Genomic DNA, 14,686 nt, shown 5'->3' on the forward strand with positions numbered 1-14,686 from the left:
CAAAAGCATCTATCTTCCTTCGCTCAGCCTTCCTTATGGTCCAGATCTCGCAGCCATAGGTTACTACGGGGAATACCATTGCTTTAACTGTGTGGACCTTTGTTGTCAGTGTGATGTCTCTGCTCTTCACTATTTTATCAAGATTTGTCATTGCTCTCCGCCCAAGAAGTAAACGTCTTCTGATTTCCTGGCTGCACTCAGTGTCTGCAGTCATCTTTACGCCTAGAAGGACGAAGTCTGTCACTGCCTCCACGTTTTCTCCCTCTATTTGCCAGTTCTCAATCAAGCTGGTTGCCATAATCTTGGTTTTTTTGAGGTTTAACTGCAACCCAGCTTTTGCACTTTCTTCTTTCGCCTTCGTCATGAGGTTCCTCAGCCCCTCCTCGCTTTCAGCCATCAAAGTGGTATCATCTGCATATCTGAAGTTGTTAATGTTTCTTCCAGCGATTTTAACTCCAGCCTTGGCTTCATCAAGCCCAGCACGTCGCATGATGTGTTCTGCGTACAGGTTGAATAGGTAGGGTGAGAGTGTACAACCCTGCCGTACTCCTTTCCCAATCTTAAACCAGTCTGTTGTTCCGTGGTCTGTTCTTACCGTTGCTACTTGGTCGTTCTACAGATTCCTCAGGAGGCAGAAAAGATGACTTGGTATCCCCATACCACCAAGCACTTGCCACAATTTGTGATGATCCACACAGTCAAAGGCTTTAGAATAGTCAATAAAACAGAAATAGATGTTTTTCTGAAACTCCCTGGCTTTCTCCATTATCCAGCGGATATTGGCAATTTGGTCTCCAGTTCCTCTGCCTTTTCTAAACCCAGCTTGTACATCTGGCAATTCTCGTTCCATGAATTGCTGGAGTCTGCCTTGCAAGATCTTGAGCATTACCTTACTGGCATGTGAAATAAGTGCCACTGTTCGATAGTCTGACCATTCTTTGGTGCTTCCCTTTTTTGGTATGGGGATACAGGTTGATTTTTTCCAATCTGTTGGCCATTCTTGTGTTTTCCAAATTTGCTGGCATATGGCATGCATCACCTTGACAGCATCATCTTGCAAGATTTTAAACAGTTCTGCTGGGATACCGTCATCTCCTGCTGCCTTGTTATTAGCAATGCTTCTTAAGGCCCATTCAACCTTACTCTTCAGGATGTCTGGCTCTAGCTCACTGACCACCCCGTCAAATCTATCCCCGATATTATTATCCTTCCTATACAGATCTTCTGTGTATTCTTGCCACCTTTTCTTGATCTCTTCTGCTTCTGTTAGGTCCTTGCCATCTTTGTTTTTGATCATATCCATTTTTGCCTGGAATTTACCTCTGATGTTTCTAATTTTCTGGAAGAGGTCTCTTGTCCTTCCTATTCTATTATTTTCTTCCGCTTCCACACATTGCTTGTTTAAAAATAATTCCTTATCTCTCCTGGCTAACCTCTGGAATTTTGCATTTAATTGGGCATATCTCCCCCTATCACTGTTGCCTTTTGCTTTCCTTCTTTCTTGGGCTGCTCCCAGTGTCTCAGCAGACAGCCATCTTGCCTTCTTGGTTTTCTTTTTCTTTGGGATGTTTTTTGTTGCCACCTCCTGAATAATGTTGCGAACTTCTGTCCATAGTTCTTCCGGGACCCTATCTACTAAATCTAGTCCCTTAAATCTATTCTTCACCTCCACTGCATCTTCATTAGGAATAATAGTGAGCTCATATCTAACTGATCTGTGGGTGTTCCCTATTCTCTTTAGTCTGATTCTAAACTGTGCAATAAGAAGTTCGTGATCTGAACTACAATCAGCTCCAGGTCTTGTTTTTACCGACTGCATAGATGTCCGCCGCCTTTGGCTACAAAGGATGTAGTCAATCTGATTTCGGTGTCGACCGTCTGGTGAAGTCCATGTATAAAGTTGTCTCTTAGGTTGTTGGAAGAGAGTGTTTGTTATGCACAGTGAGTTGTCTTGGCAAAATTCTATCAGCCTATGTCCTGCTTCATTTTGTTCTCCCAGACCATGCTTGCCCGTAATTCCAGGTGTCGTTTGGAATGCTCACCTTAGCATTCCAGTCTCCTGTAATGAAAATAACATCTTTGTTTGGCATACTATCCAGTAGGTGCTGCAGATCCTCATAGAACTGATCTACTTCTGCTTCTTCAGCATCTGTGGTTGGGGCGTATATTTGGATCACTGTGATGTTAAATGGCTTACCCTGAATTCGAATTGAGATCATTCTGTCATTTTTTGGATTGTATCCAAGCACTGCTTTAGCCACTTTATTATTAATTATGAAGGCTACTCCATTTCTTCTGTGGTCCTCTTGTCCACAGTAGTAGATCTGGTGGTCATCTGATGTGAAGTGGCCCATTCCAGTCCATTTCAGTTCACTGACACCCAAAATGTCTATATTTTATCTTGACATCTCCCCAATAAGCACATCCAATTTGCCCTGGCTCATAGATCTTACATTCCAGGTTCCTATGGTGTGTTGATCTTTAGAACATCGGATTCGTCGTTCACCACCAGCACTATCGGCCGCTAGCCGTCCTTTCAGCTTTGAGCTAACTGCATCATCACATCTGGGGCTAGTTGAACTTATCCTCTGTTCCTCCCCAGTAGCATTCTGACCATCTTCCGACCTGGGAGTCCCATCTTCCGATTGTATACCGACATATCTCTAGTTGTACCGATCCATTTAGTTTTCATGGCAAGAATACTGGGGTGGGTTGCCGTTTCCTTCCCCAGGGATCGAATTTAGTCTGACCTCTCTGCCATGACCTTCCCGTCTTGGGTGTCCCTTCACGGTTTAGCTCATGGCGTCACTGAAGTGCTCAAGCTCCAGCACCACGACAAGGCAACGATCTCCTTTGCTGAAGAACATATGAGTACCTGGTGCATATGTCTGTGTGTGTGACATTCTGATGAGTCTAGGGTTGGATAAGGGCTGTCACTCTGTGATGGAAGCCCTAAACAACTTGAGACCAGGGTACCTGAGAGAGTGCCTTTTCACCTCTCAACCTGCCCTATCACTGAGGTCATCAGAGGGCATACTCCTGGTGGTTCCACATGGACCGCCTGGAGTCCACCAGGAGAAGAGCCTTCAAGTGTAGTGGCCCCCTTTCTTTGGAATTCCCTGTCCCTGGAAGTCAGGCAGGCACCAACACTGGGTTGTTCTCGGCACCTCCTGAAAACAGCTCTTTTCCAGGAAGCCTTCCTCGGTTAACCAGCCTCAGTTTTATTGACACTCCGGTTTTTAAAGAATAATTTTAATAACATGTTTCATTCTTTTTATCTTTTGCTCATTTTATCTCTTGTTGTTCACCTCTCTGGAATGTGTTTAGATGTGGAGTGGTATACAAATGTTTGTAAATAAATAAATAGATCCCAGGTGCGATCCTTGTCATCTTTAGGTTGAGCTGGGAAAGGCCAACCCTGTCTGAACCCAGGATTGCCGCTGCCAGTCAGTGTTGACCAGGAGTGGGGAACCTCAGATCTGGAGTCCCAATCTGGTCCTCCAGGGCTCACCAGAAGCCACACCCTTTCCCCCAGCCACTGAACGTTCGGTGGTTTCCTGGCTTTTTTGCAGTTTTCCCCCCATTCTAAAAGGTTGAAATGCCTCTCCTAAGGCTTACGTTACTGGGACTAAGAGACCTTTTAAAGCTATAAATTACTGGGTTTTTCTGGGTCTTTTTGGCCCCACCCCCTTTGCCTCTGGCCCCACCCACCAATGGAATGTGGGCCCCCCCCTCAGAGCTTCTCTGAAATTGAATTTGGCCCTCAGGCTGAAAGAGGTTCGCCACCCCGGTGTACGCTAGGGATGTACGGATTTTGTAAACTCTGTTCCATCCGCACTTCACAGATTGTCCGAAGCCTTTCATTCCATCATCCACCCATTGACAGAATCGGATTTTCCCCAATTTCCCACATTTGCACAAATTTGTGCTTGCAAAAATGTGTGAATCCCCCCAAATGTGCAAATCCACCCAAAATGTGCATTTTCATGCTTTAGCCTATGGGGGAAATGCACATTTTCAGGTGGTGTTTTTTTTTACTTTTCATATTTTTCTTTAACTAAATTTGCATAACATTCTAGTGTAGCAGCCATATTGGGGGTCAGACTAAGTAGCCTCATGCAGTATCATGCTTCATGTTCTTGCTGAGCTCTTGCTCTCTGAAATATATGTTTGTAAGCTGACGAGACACAGAAATTTCTTATCTTGTCAACAAAGGCTAAGGTCGTAGAATTGTATATCATGTTCTCTGCTGTTCTCTTCTGTTCTCTGCTTATCATGGCTACCCTATAACCCATTTCTTGTATTATAAACAATGGTGCTAGGAGAAGAAATGTTGAGGACTGCAACCCCACGCGGGAGGGAGAGGAGGAGCCATTTCCTATGTGTCACAATATCTATAAAAACAATGTGCTGATGTAAATCGGGGCTTTTGGCTCTTTGGAAGTGATTCCAGCCTTAAGCCCACGCATTAAATAAAGAAACTCTTTTTCCTTCACTCCGTGGTCTCTCTGACTCTGAGTTCTGCAACATAAATGGTGCCGTGACTCGGATGTGGCAGGCTCTGAGACAGAGAGGTGGCAGTTGCCTGCTCTTAATCGCCGCACCGGGAGGGAGAGCTTGGCGCACGCCTCCCTTTCTTGGCGCCACCGACCTTTTTGTCGGGTGAATGGGAGAAAGCCTGCGCCTGGACCGCCCAAACGGCAGCGAGCGGCAAGAGAACCTTGGGAAGCGGAGGAAGGAACTTGAGCCCTGCCCATACTGCAGCTGCAATTGAGTTGAAACCCACATTGGAAGCCTTCAGGAGAAAGGCAAGTAAATGGAGTAAAAAGAGGGCCCCGCCTTCGGGAGAAAGGCCACTGGGCAGAAAAAAAGAGGGCCCCGCCTTATGAAGAAGGCCAGTGTTAGTATACGTATACAAAAGGTGACCCACCCGAGTGGGGGTGGAGGGGGGGACTTGATCACTCCTCCGAGCAGGCACTAATACTCAGCAGGACGCTGAGGAAACTGCTTCGCTCTAGTGGGAAAGTGGGTGGCAGGGACATATGAATGAAGTGATGAAATTGATGATTGTGTGAAGTGGCTACTGTGTTTTCTGTTGCATACCGTCGACCGTCCCGGTGCCCAGGCCAGTAGCAAAGTGCGTGGTGTGAAATTCCTTTTGTGTCGGCCAGTGAGACCCCTTACTTGCTGACCAATCCCCTTCCCTCTTTGTGTCCGTCTTCATCTTAGGAGGGAGGCTATGGGAGGTGGGGGAAGCAAGACTTGCACCCCCTTGAGATGTATGTTAAAAAAGAAGGAAAAATATTTTTTTTAAAAAGGATTCAGAATAGAGAGGGGAAACAGCAAAAAGCTCAAGGTCGAGCTGAGAGAAAAAAAAGAACAAGATCTGAGGCTGTTAATTAGAGAAATGTTGCAGGACAGCCTGGCTTTTAACGAGGCGTGGGAGTGTGAGGCCGAAGAAGTAGCCGTTAGCCTAGTGCGCCGGGAGGGGGGGGCAGGAGAATTGCCCACAACATTCTGAGTTATGCAACATCATCACCTCGCCTAATTGAGATGAAATCCCTAAGAAATAGAAACTGAAAATGAAGACCCAGAAGATGAAGGTGCAAAATGGAGAATAAAAGTGAAGAATCAGCCCCCAGGGCACAGGCTAGACCCTTCTTCGAGTGGAAAGTGTGCCATAAGACTGTCCCAAAGCAGAATGAAGCAGAAAGACCACGATGAAGATCTCTGTCAAGGTAGCCGTGTTTAGCTTTGAACTGTCCTAGAATTTCATATAGCCTGTAGACCATCAGCTATATGATTTCTGAAGAGCGTAACCGTTAAGCTTTTGCCGTGGCATTCCCTGCAATGAAGAAGTCTCACTAATTCGAGTGTCCAGTGTTAGACTGCCTGAGTGTGTGTGCTGAAGAGACCGAGAAACCAGAGAGCATGTTCCTGGCCAAGCCAAAATCGCGCTACTACCGTGCTCCTGGAAGCTGCAATAAACTGTGTAAGCTGGGAGACCCAACCTGATTGAGAAGAAAAGAAGATATTGGAGTAACTGTCTTAAAAAACAGTGAGATTTGTGTAGCTGGCTGGCTGACGCTGTCAGTGATGTTACAACTTTAAATTAAGACTGTTTTCCTGTTTGAGACCCCAGCGAAGAAAGCTGACCTGAGTTATTTGTTGCCCGTGCCAAAGCAAAGATTTGGCCGCCCTGTACCTCATCGTGTCCTGTTTTGAGCTTGGGATTTACAAATACAAACAAAGTGAGAAGCTTGCCTTTGAAGTCCTGCAAATCACCCCACCGCCTCCCCGAAGATTAATGGCTGCCTGAAAAATGCAAGTATAAGGTGATGCCCATCACCCCCCAGCGTCCTGAGTTTCAGCACTTTGCTTTCGTGTACCAAATTGAAGGGGAAGAGAAGAAAAAAGGTTTGTGAGTGTCTGTGTGATACTGTAAATCCCTGGCTAGCTTGTCTAGTGATAGATAGCCCCGAGAGCTCCCCCCCCCCCCCAATTGCTGGATCTGCTCCATCATGCCTTACCATGCAAGAAGTGTTTTCCATTCATTGTGTTAAATTGCAGGAAAAAGTTTGCTGTGTATATTTTATGATTTCTCAGATATCATAAAATATATGTGATATTTGCAGATTAGTGTTAGTTGCAACTCCAAATGATACGGAGTGTGGTTCCCAATGGATGACAAGAGAAAAGACAAAGACAAGTAGAGAAAGACAGAGGCAAGTAGAAAAAGACAGAGAAATAGAGAAAGTGGCAGACAGATAGAGAAGGGGGGAAAAAAAGAAGAACGAGAAGGCAAGAGGCAAAGAGAAAGAACATTTGTAGAGAAGAAGCGTGGCCATAGTTGCCCCCAGGGTGAATTAGAAGCAGCTGATTATGCCTGGAGCTTATTACCTGGGGTAAAGTAGCCACAATAATGTAATAGTTCTTTAAGATGAAGAAAATGTAACTAGAAGGAGAAGAAGAGCCTATCCCAAATGTGTGTCATTGGGACTAGTGTAAGGCAGAAAGGTTTAAGTAAGTGAGTTTAACTTGAAAAAAGACAAATGAAGAGACAAGGCTGGTGCATGGAGCAGAAAGTTTTATGTAAAAAGTTTAAAACATGATCTGCAATACAGGCAGATCAGCAAGAAAAAGAAAGCAAAAGAGAGAGAGATTTCTCTTCCCATACTAATGAAAAAAAGTGTTATCAAGCACTCTGCTTGGGAAGCGAAGTTTGTTTACAGGAAGCTGTGCCTGAGAACCAAACACTTCTAGCCTATGCTGAAAATGCTTGCTAGTGTTGAGCTGCCTCATGGGTAACATGTATGGTATAAAACCCATTTAGCCCAATAGCTCGTGGTTCAGAGAAGCTGTCTGATCCAACCATTAGGTATGCCTGTGTGCTGTAAGTTACCCAATAAAGTCTCCTTGTAAGTAAACCCCCCCCTGGTGAAATCCCGAAATACAAGCGGGGCTAGAGCACCTCACCCATTATCAAACCCTGCTGTTAGAAGCCATGAAGGCAGGTATGAAGAAGTCAGTTAATATGACCGAAGTGTCTAAAGTGCTGCAAGGTGCCACCGAGGCCCCAGAGCGTGCTTAGAGCGACTTTTAGATGCCTATCGCCAGTATACCCCCCTCGACCCAGAGGCCCAAGGAGATGTGGATGAAAAAATAAAAGAAGACCCAGCAGAGGCAGAGGATTCTTAAGAAAGAACCAGTGTGCCCAATGTAGACAAGATAGATATTGGTGGCATGAATGCCCAAATAAAATGAATCAAATACACAAAGGAGAAAACCAAAGGAGCCAGAACGGGCGAGAGAGAAGACAGCTTGAGAGGGGCCGTGACATTGACTGTGAGGGGCCGTGACATTGACTTCATAATTGATACTGGAGTGCCATCAAGAGCAAGCAAACGTTAGCCTTAAACAAGAAGTCCAAACCCTGGGCAAAGTTCTTCGAGCCCAGCGTCGCTTTGTCTTAAAAAATAAGCCCCCAATTCCCATCACAGAAGTTCATCCTTTCCAACCAGGAAATGAAGTATAAGTTAAAGAGGGAAAAAATAACCATTTAACTCTCAAGTGGAGAAGACCAAAAACTGTCATACTTTCCACCCCCACAGCTGTAAAAGTAGCTGGAGTTAAACCCTGAATACATTGGACACGAGTCAAAAAAAGCGAAAAGGAAAGTGGACTGTGACCAGAAATCCTAAAAATCCTTTAAAAGTTATTCTGAAAAAGCAGTAAGAAGACTCAGGCTAGACCTTACTGTGGGCACACCGGGAGACTGTCCACCCAGCGTACGGTCAGACCTGCAACTGGAGAATTGAAGAAGGGGACTAGACCCTACTGCAGCTTGCCAGGTGAATAGCTGCCCAGCGTACGGTCAGATCCCAAAGAAGATCAAATATGCGTGTTGTAGTGTTAGTAGTGTTGCATTGTGTTTCCTTAATAAGGTGCGAAAAACGGGGGTCTGCCCTAGAGAGGGAAATCTGTCCCAGCGATTCGCTGATAATTACTGGCTTCACCTGGCTAACTTCACTGGAGTAAAACATCTTTGTTTGCCAAGAGATATACCTGCAAACAGGTTTTTTTTTATCTTTTTCTCCTCCATCATTTAATTTGACTAATAATAGTAATGCTGTAGATGTTCAAATCAATAATCTGCATGCATAATATAGTAGCTAACATAACGATGGGACAAAACAATTGGCTAAATTGGTTAACCCGTTGGCTTCCAGATCTTAGCTGGCTTAAGGCATTGTTCATCCTAATTCTACCAGTGTTGTTCATAGAGATACTGTTATGCCTTTGCATTCCTTGTCTTATGCACTGTTTAACCAATCTGTTTTATGTCTCGGCTAGTAAAACTGCCGCCCTCTACGCTGTAATAGCTCAACAAGATATTAAGTAAGAGGGTTGCTATAAGAGTCCTGTGTTATGCTTCGCAAACCAGAATGTCTATTTGCGTAATGAAATGCTATAATTGTAATGAAATTATGCATTTAAGGGGGGAATGTAGCAGCCATATTGGGGGTCAGACTAAGTAGCCTCATGCAGTATCATGCTTCATGTTCTTGCTGAGCTCTTTCTCCCTGGAATATATTGCTGTAAGCTGACGAGACACAGGAATTCCTTGTCTTGTCAAAGGTCATACAATTGTATATCCTGTTTTCTGCTGTTCTCTTCTGTTCTCTGCTTACCATGGCTACCCTATAACCCATTTCTTGTATTATAAACAATGGTGCTAGGAGAAGAAATGTTGAGGACTGCAACCCCACACGGGAGGGAGAGGAGGAGCCGTTTCCTATGTGTCACAATATCTATAAAAACAATGTGCTGATGTAAATCGGGGCTTTTGGCTCTTTGGAAGTGATTCCAGCCTTAAGCCCGCGCGTTAAATAAAGAAACTCTTTTTCCTTCACTCCGTGGTCTCTCTGACTCTGAGTTCTGCAACATAGAAAGTAAAAAAACTGGTTCACAAGTGCACAGACTCTGTGTGACTTGGGAAAAGCTGGTCCTCTGCGGAGTCGCAGGTCGGATTCATAGAAATCTGAACTCTCTTGATTTCATTGTGGATTTCTCCAACATCCCTAGTGTACACAATACTGTGTTGAATGGACCAGTGGTCTATCTCAGTATAAGTTAGTTTACACACACACACACACACACACAATCAGTGGCCTATCCAGGAGGGAAGGTATTTTTAACATGTGGAGGTGAAGCACTGCTCTTTTTGCCATTGCTACTGTCTCTTTAAAAAGAGAATTATTAAGTATTCAATTAAAATAAGTACATTAACAATACTGCAGTGAATACTGTCTTTATAATTTGTTAACCACCCAGAGAACATCTGTTGTTGAGCAGCATACAGATATGGTTAAAAAATGCACATTAAAAATATATCTGGCATTTCTTTTGGTAAATGATAGGTGTGCCAGTGTTCTAATCAGCTATTGCCTTTAGTTCTCCTATCTTCCCAAAATCTCTTGTAATATGTAACCTTTCTTCATTAGCACAGTGAGCTGAAGACTCTTTTGTCAGGCTTCCAGTGAAAAATGGTTGTTCTTGTTCCCTGTACTTTGCAGTCAAAATCCAGGCAGTTATTCATGGGGTGTGTGTGGGGAGGGGGGGATCTTTCCTTCCATGTTATTAATATATCCTAAAAGTAATACAACTGAAAATTCACTGCTTGTGATAACTTCTATATCAGGTGTAGGAAACCTCTGGCCCACAAAGGTTCTCCATCTGGCCCACAGAGGGCCCCACCCCCTCTCCCAGCAGCAGAGAGAGGCATTCTTTTCCTACCGCTGACGGGCTATCCTTTCCCCATGCAGAGAGAGGCACAGAGTAATCATTCTCTCTGCACACAGAAAAGGGTTCCTATGAGATCAGGGCACAGGGCTGAGTGGGAGGGCTCCACCCCTGGACAACATCCAGCCCTGAGGATGAGCTCAAAGGCTATCTGGCCCTCAGGGCCAAAACTGTTCCTCACCTGTGTCCTATATTAACTAGGTGTTCCAGGACATTTTAATGCATTTACACAAACCGATAGGTAGGCAATATGCAGTACGATGCCCATGACACATCATTCCAAACCACAATAAAGGACTGGCAATCTTTGCTCATCCAGTTTATTATAAAAGATTGTAAACAGATTTTAAAATGTGAAATGTAGTGAATGCAGCTTGATTGATTGTTTGACCCAGGTGTGGATGGGTCATCTTTCTTCCCCCTTTGAGGGTTGGTCTGATCCTGATTGGTTCTGGCTCAGTTTATAAGTAGCATTGTAGCATATTCTCATTTGTGACCTGAGCTGGCAGTTTATGCCGAAACATGTCACATTTTAAAATTTGTTTAGAATTTTAAAAAACAATTCTATAAATGTATAAACTGGATGAGTAATTGCTGATTGTGTATTGTGCTGTGTATTTACATACCCACCAAATAGTCTTAGGCCTTCTTAATTTTTAGCTTATTCTTCTTTTACCGTTATTGTGTTTGTTTTTATTCCGTATGTGGCCCTGAGATGTTTGGCTATGGGGCAACTTACAAATTGAAGAAATAATAATAATGATAATAATAATCTTCTCCAGTTTGGTTATATCTCCAACCATTAGAGTTCACCACACCATTTGTTCTCCTACTGCCAACTTTTATCTTACATTGCTTCCATTTCTGCAGAAAGTAGACCTCACCAGCAAGGCTGTCACAGAAGTATTGGCGAGGACAACAGAATACCTCCAGCCCAATCCTGGTAAGTTCGATGCCTTAAGTTTTTAAATTTGGTTTAATTATATATTTTTTTAAGTGTAGCGGCTGTCTCCCCCCCCCCCCCGCCCAACTAATTCTGTTGAAACATAGAGATCTTCAACAACACAAAAAGAGCACATTGCATGATTACTGTTTGCTGTTAGATGAGCAGTAAGACACCAGTGGAAGAAAATAAATGTGGTTTGGATACAAAGTGTTGATACCAGAAAACATGGAGCTTAGCTGTAATGGAAAAATCGACAGAGATGATTTGTGCAGCCCATAGGAATTCTCACCAGGATCATTTTGTCAGCCAACAACTTCATTTCACTTCCTTTGTTTAGTACCTATTCTTCAGTACTCAACACAACGTAGGTCATAGATCATCAGCACTGTGCCAGTTGGGACCAGGTTACCTCAAGGAAAATTTCCTCCCATTTATGTATTTATCTAAAATATTTCTATACTGCGATCCCCAAAGTTCCTTGGAAATAACAGCACAAACATATCCCCACATCGCAAAAAAGGGGTTTTAAAAAGGGGAAACAAGTTAAATTTGTCCATTCTGAGCTTCTGTAGCTGTTACGGAGGCCCAGAATGGACAAATTTAGTTGGTTTTCAAGTGAAATGTGCCCTTTCTAAGCCTCTAGTGGGTTTCTGCTGAATTTTGCGGGCAAACCATGACTTTTTCTCCCCTCCTTTAAAAAAAAAGGTTGCCCACCCCTGGTTTACTGGTCAGCATTGTTAATGGCACACAGAAGATGGAGCAGACTTTTTCCCTGTCGCTCCAGCAAGCAGGGCTAAAAACCCTTGGGTGGAAATGGGAAGGAAGCAAATTCCAGCTGAATATTTGGACAAAGTTCCTAGCAGTGAGAGCTGCTCACCATTTTGTTGCAGGTCCCACTTGTTTCTATCCTGCTCTTCTGCAGTTGCACTTGGAGTGGCTTCCAGCAAAAAAACATCACTACATTCCTACAATGCAATTTAAAGCAGTTGGTTCCCTTGAAAACCAGTTCAAATACAGTAGACAATAAGCAGCTAAAAAACAGAGGTGGCAGCAGTTGCAAGATATTACATTTTTAGAAATGTATATCCCACCTCCCGGGTACAAGAGGCCCCCTGAGGCAGTTTATGGCACACAAAACGAAACACAAAGCACAACAATTAAAATCAGAGGCCATCCAGCTGTGACGCTGCAGGACCTGAACCCTGCTTCTCTGCCCGGCTCTTCCACCTAGCCTGGGAGGGCAGGGCCCCATCCTGGCTCCAGCTGTAAAGGCTCTGCTGCTGCTGGAGGGGCCAGAGACCATTCAGTGGTGAGCCCTGCAGGACCTGGACCCTGTTCCTCTGCCCGGCTTTCTGGTGGCCTGAGCATGTGCCTGGGAGGGAGGATGTTGGGCCAATTGGGGGGCCCCGGCAATCAGTGTAGTGATGGGTAGAAGGAGATAAGGCATTGTGACGAGGACTTGCCAGCTAAGGGTGTATTGCCCCAGCTGTGGGCTGCTAAGGTTTGGAGGTGCTGAGATAATGATAAGCCATATCTGGTGGCATGGCCAGAGGCAGAGAAGGTCTGCACACCAGTGGCTCTGGAAACTGCATTGGAATCTCTGCAGCTGGAAAGTGGTCAGCTAAGGAGGCGCAGAGTGCAGGAACTCTGGCATGGCTGTTGTTGACAGCATTGCAAACTGTCAGGCAGAAGAAGTCAGAGTGGAGAGAGAAAACAGAAAAGCTCAAGGACGAGCTGGGGAAAGAACAAGATCTGAGGCTGTTAACTAGAGAAATGTTGCAGGACAGCCTGGCCACCAACGAGGCATGGGAGCGTGAGGCTGAAGAAGTAGCTGTTAGGCTGATACGCCGAGCTCGGAAGAATTGCCCAAAGAGTGCTAGAGTGCGCAACATCATCACCTCGCTTGATTGGGATGAAATCCCTAGGAAGTGGAAACTGAAGATGAAGACTCGGGAGATGAGGCCAAGGAACAAGATGAAGGTGAAGAATCAGCACCCAGGGCATGGGATAGACCCCTCTTAGAGCGGAAAGCACACCAGAAGACAGTCCCAGTGCTAAATGAAGCAGAGAAATCATGTTGAGGATCTCAGTCACGGTAGAAGTGTTTAGCTTTGGACTGTTCTGGAATTATATAGAGCCTATAGCTACTGACCATCAGCTATATGATTTCTGAAGAGTGTAACCATTAAGCTTTTGCCACGGGATTCCCTGCAATAAAGAAATCTAACTGATTTGGGTGTCCAGGGTCAGATTGCCTGAGTGTGTGCGCTGGGGAAGATTGAGAAACCTGACAGTGTGTTCCTGGCCAAGCCAAAATCACGCTACTACCATGCTCCTGCAAGCTGCAATAAACTCTGTAAGCTGGGAGACCCAACCTGATTGAGAAAAAGATGATCTCATAGTAGCTGTCTTCAAAACAGACATTGAGACCTGTGTAGCCAGCTAGCTGATGCTGTAAATTGTTACAACTGCAAACTAAGACTGTTTTCCTTTTTGAGACCCCAGTGGAAAAAGACTGACCTGAGTCATTTGTCTCCCCTGACAAAGCAAAGATTCGGTTGCCCTTTACCTCATCATGTCTTGTTTTGAACCTGGGGCTTACAAATACAAACAAACTGTGAAGCTCCACTTTCAAGCCCTGCAATTCACCCTATCTGCCTCCCAGAGAAGATTGATGGCTGCGTACAGAATGCAAGTTCAAGGCGCCCCCCATCTCCCTGTGGTGTCCTGAGTTTCGGCACTCTGCTTAGCAAAGGCTTACATTTTTGCCTGTTAAAGAGCTAGTTCTCCCTGAAGGTTTGTGTGCCAAGTGAGGGAGAAGAGGAGGCGGGGTCATGTTGTGAATCCCTGGCTAGCCTACCTAGTGATGGATAGCCCCAGGAGTTTTCCCCTCACTCAAGCCTCAGTTTCCTTAGTCCTCGTTTGAGAAGCACTGAAAAGTGCAATTGTTGTTCCCTTGCTGTTAAGAGCTGTGCAGTTCGAAACTGCCCTGTAACTGTAAGGTTACTTTTGCAAAGGGGAGGGGATCATAGCCGATTATAGTGTGTAAAGCCACGTGAAAAGCTTTAAGAACGACAGCCAATGTGGATCTCATAGTTTCTCCTTGCAAAAGAGATGGTTTTGTGGTTTCTAATGTGTTTGGAATAGCTTAGATTTAGATTTCCAAGTAGACCCACTGAAAAGCTCAGAAGCACTGGCAATGTTTTTACAAGTTCCCTAGTTTAGACAGTCACGTCCCCTCACCAATCTCCAAGCAACCAAGCCGAGAAAGTGTGAGGGGAAGAGAATAAATGTTTAGAGTGAAGAGGTGTTATGGGAGCAAAGATAATGTAAAGGCCCAGCATCAGTACTACGGTAAGCCTTGTAAGTTATAGCCCAGATTTGATTAGAAGTAGCCTGGAAGGGCTTGGGCCTATTCAGTTTCTGGAATGTCAGCGT

At 44.7% G+C, this 14,686-nt stretch overlaps 1 protein-coding gene across 3 annotated transcripts in view; it reads left to right on the plus strand.

The window, feature by feature from the left end:
• The window catches only part of LOC146334073 (endophilin-A2-like), a 90,350-nt gene that overhangs the window by 38,925 nt on the left and 36,739 nt on the right, over window positions 1–14,686 (plus strand). For all 3 annotated transcript variants that reach the window (XM_084825168.1, XM_084825169.1, XM_084825170.1), the window contains one exon: window positions 11,173–11,245. In XM_084825168.1, coding sequence (XP_084681294.1) covers window positions 11,173–11,245 — 73 coding nt within the window. The remainder of the gene's footprint in view (window positions 1–11,172; window positions 11,246–14,686) is intronic.

Source organism: Heloderma suspectum, chromosome W (genome assembly GCF_057233095.1).
Source record: "Heloderma suspectum isolate Gila_16-S chromosome W, 16-S_ref, whole genome shotgun sequence".
NCBI classification, from domain to species: Eukaryota; Metazoa; Chordata; class Lepidosauria; order Squamata; family Helodermatidae; genus Heloderma; species Heloderma suspectum.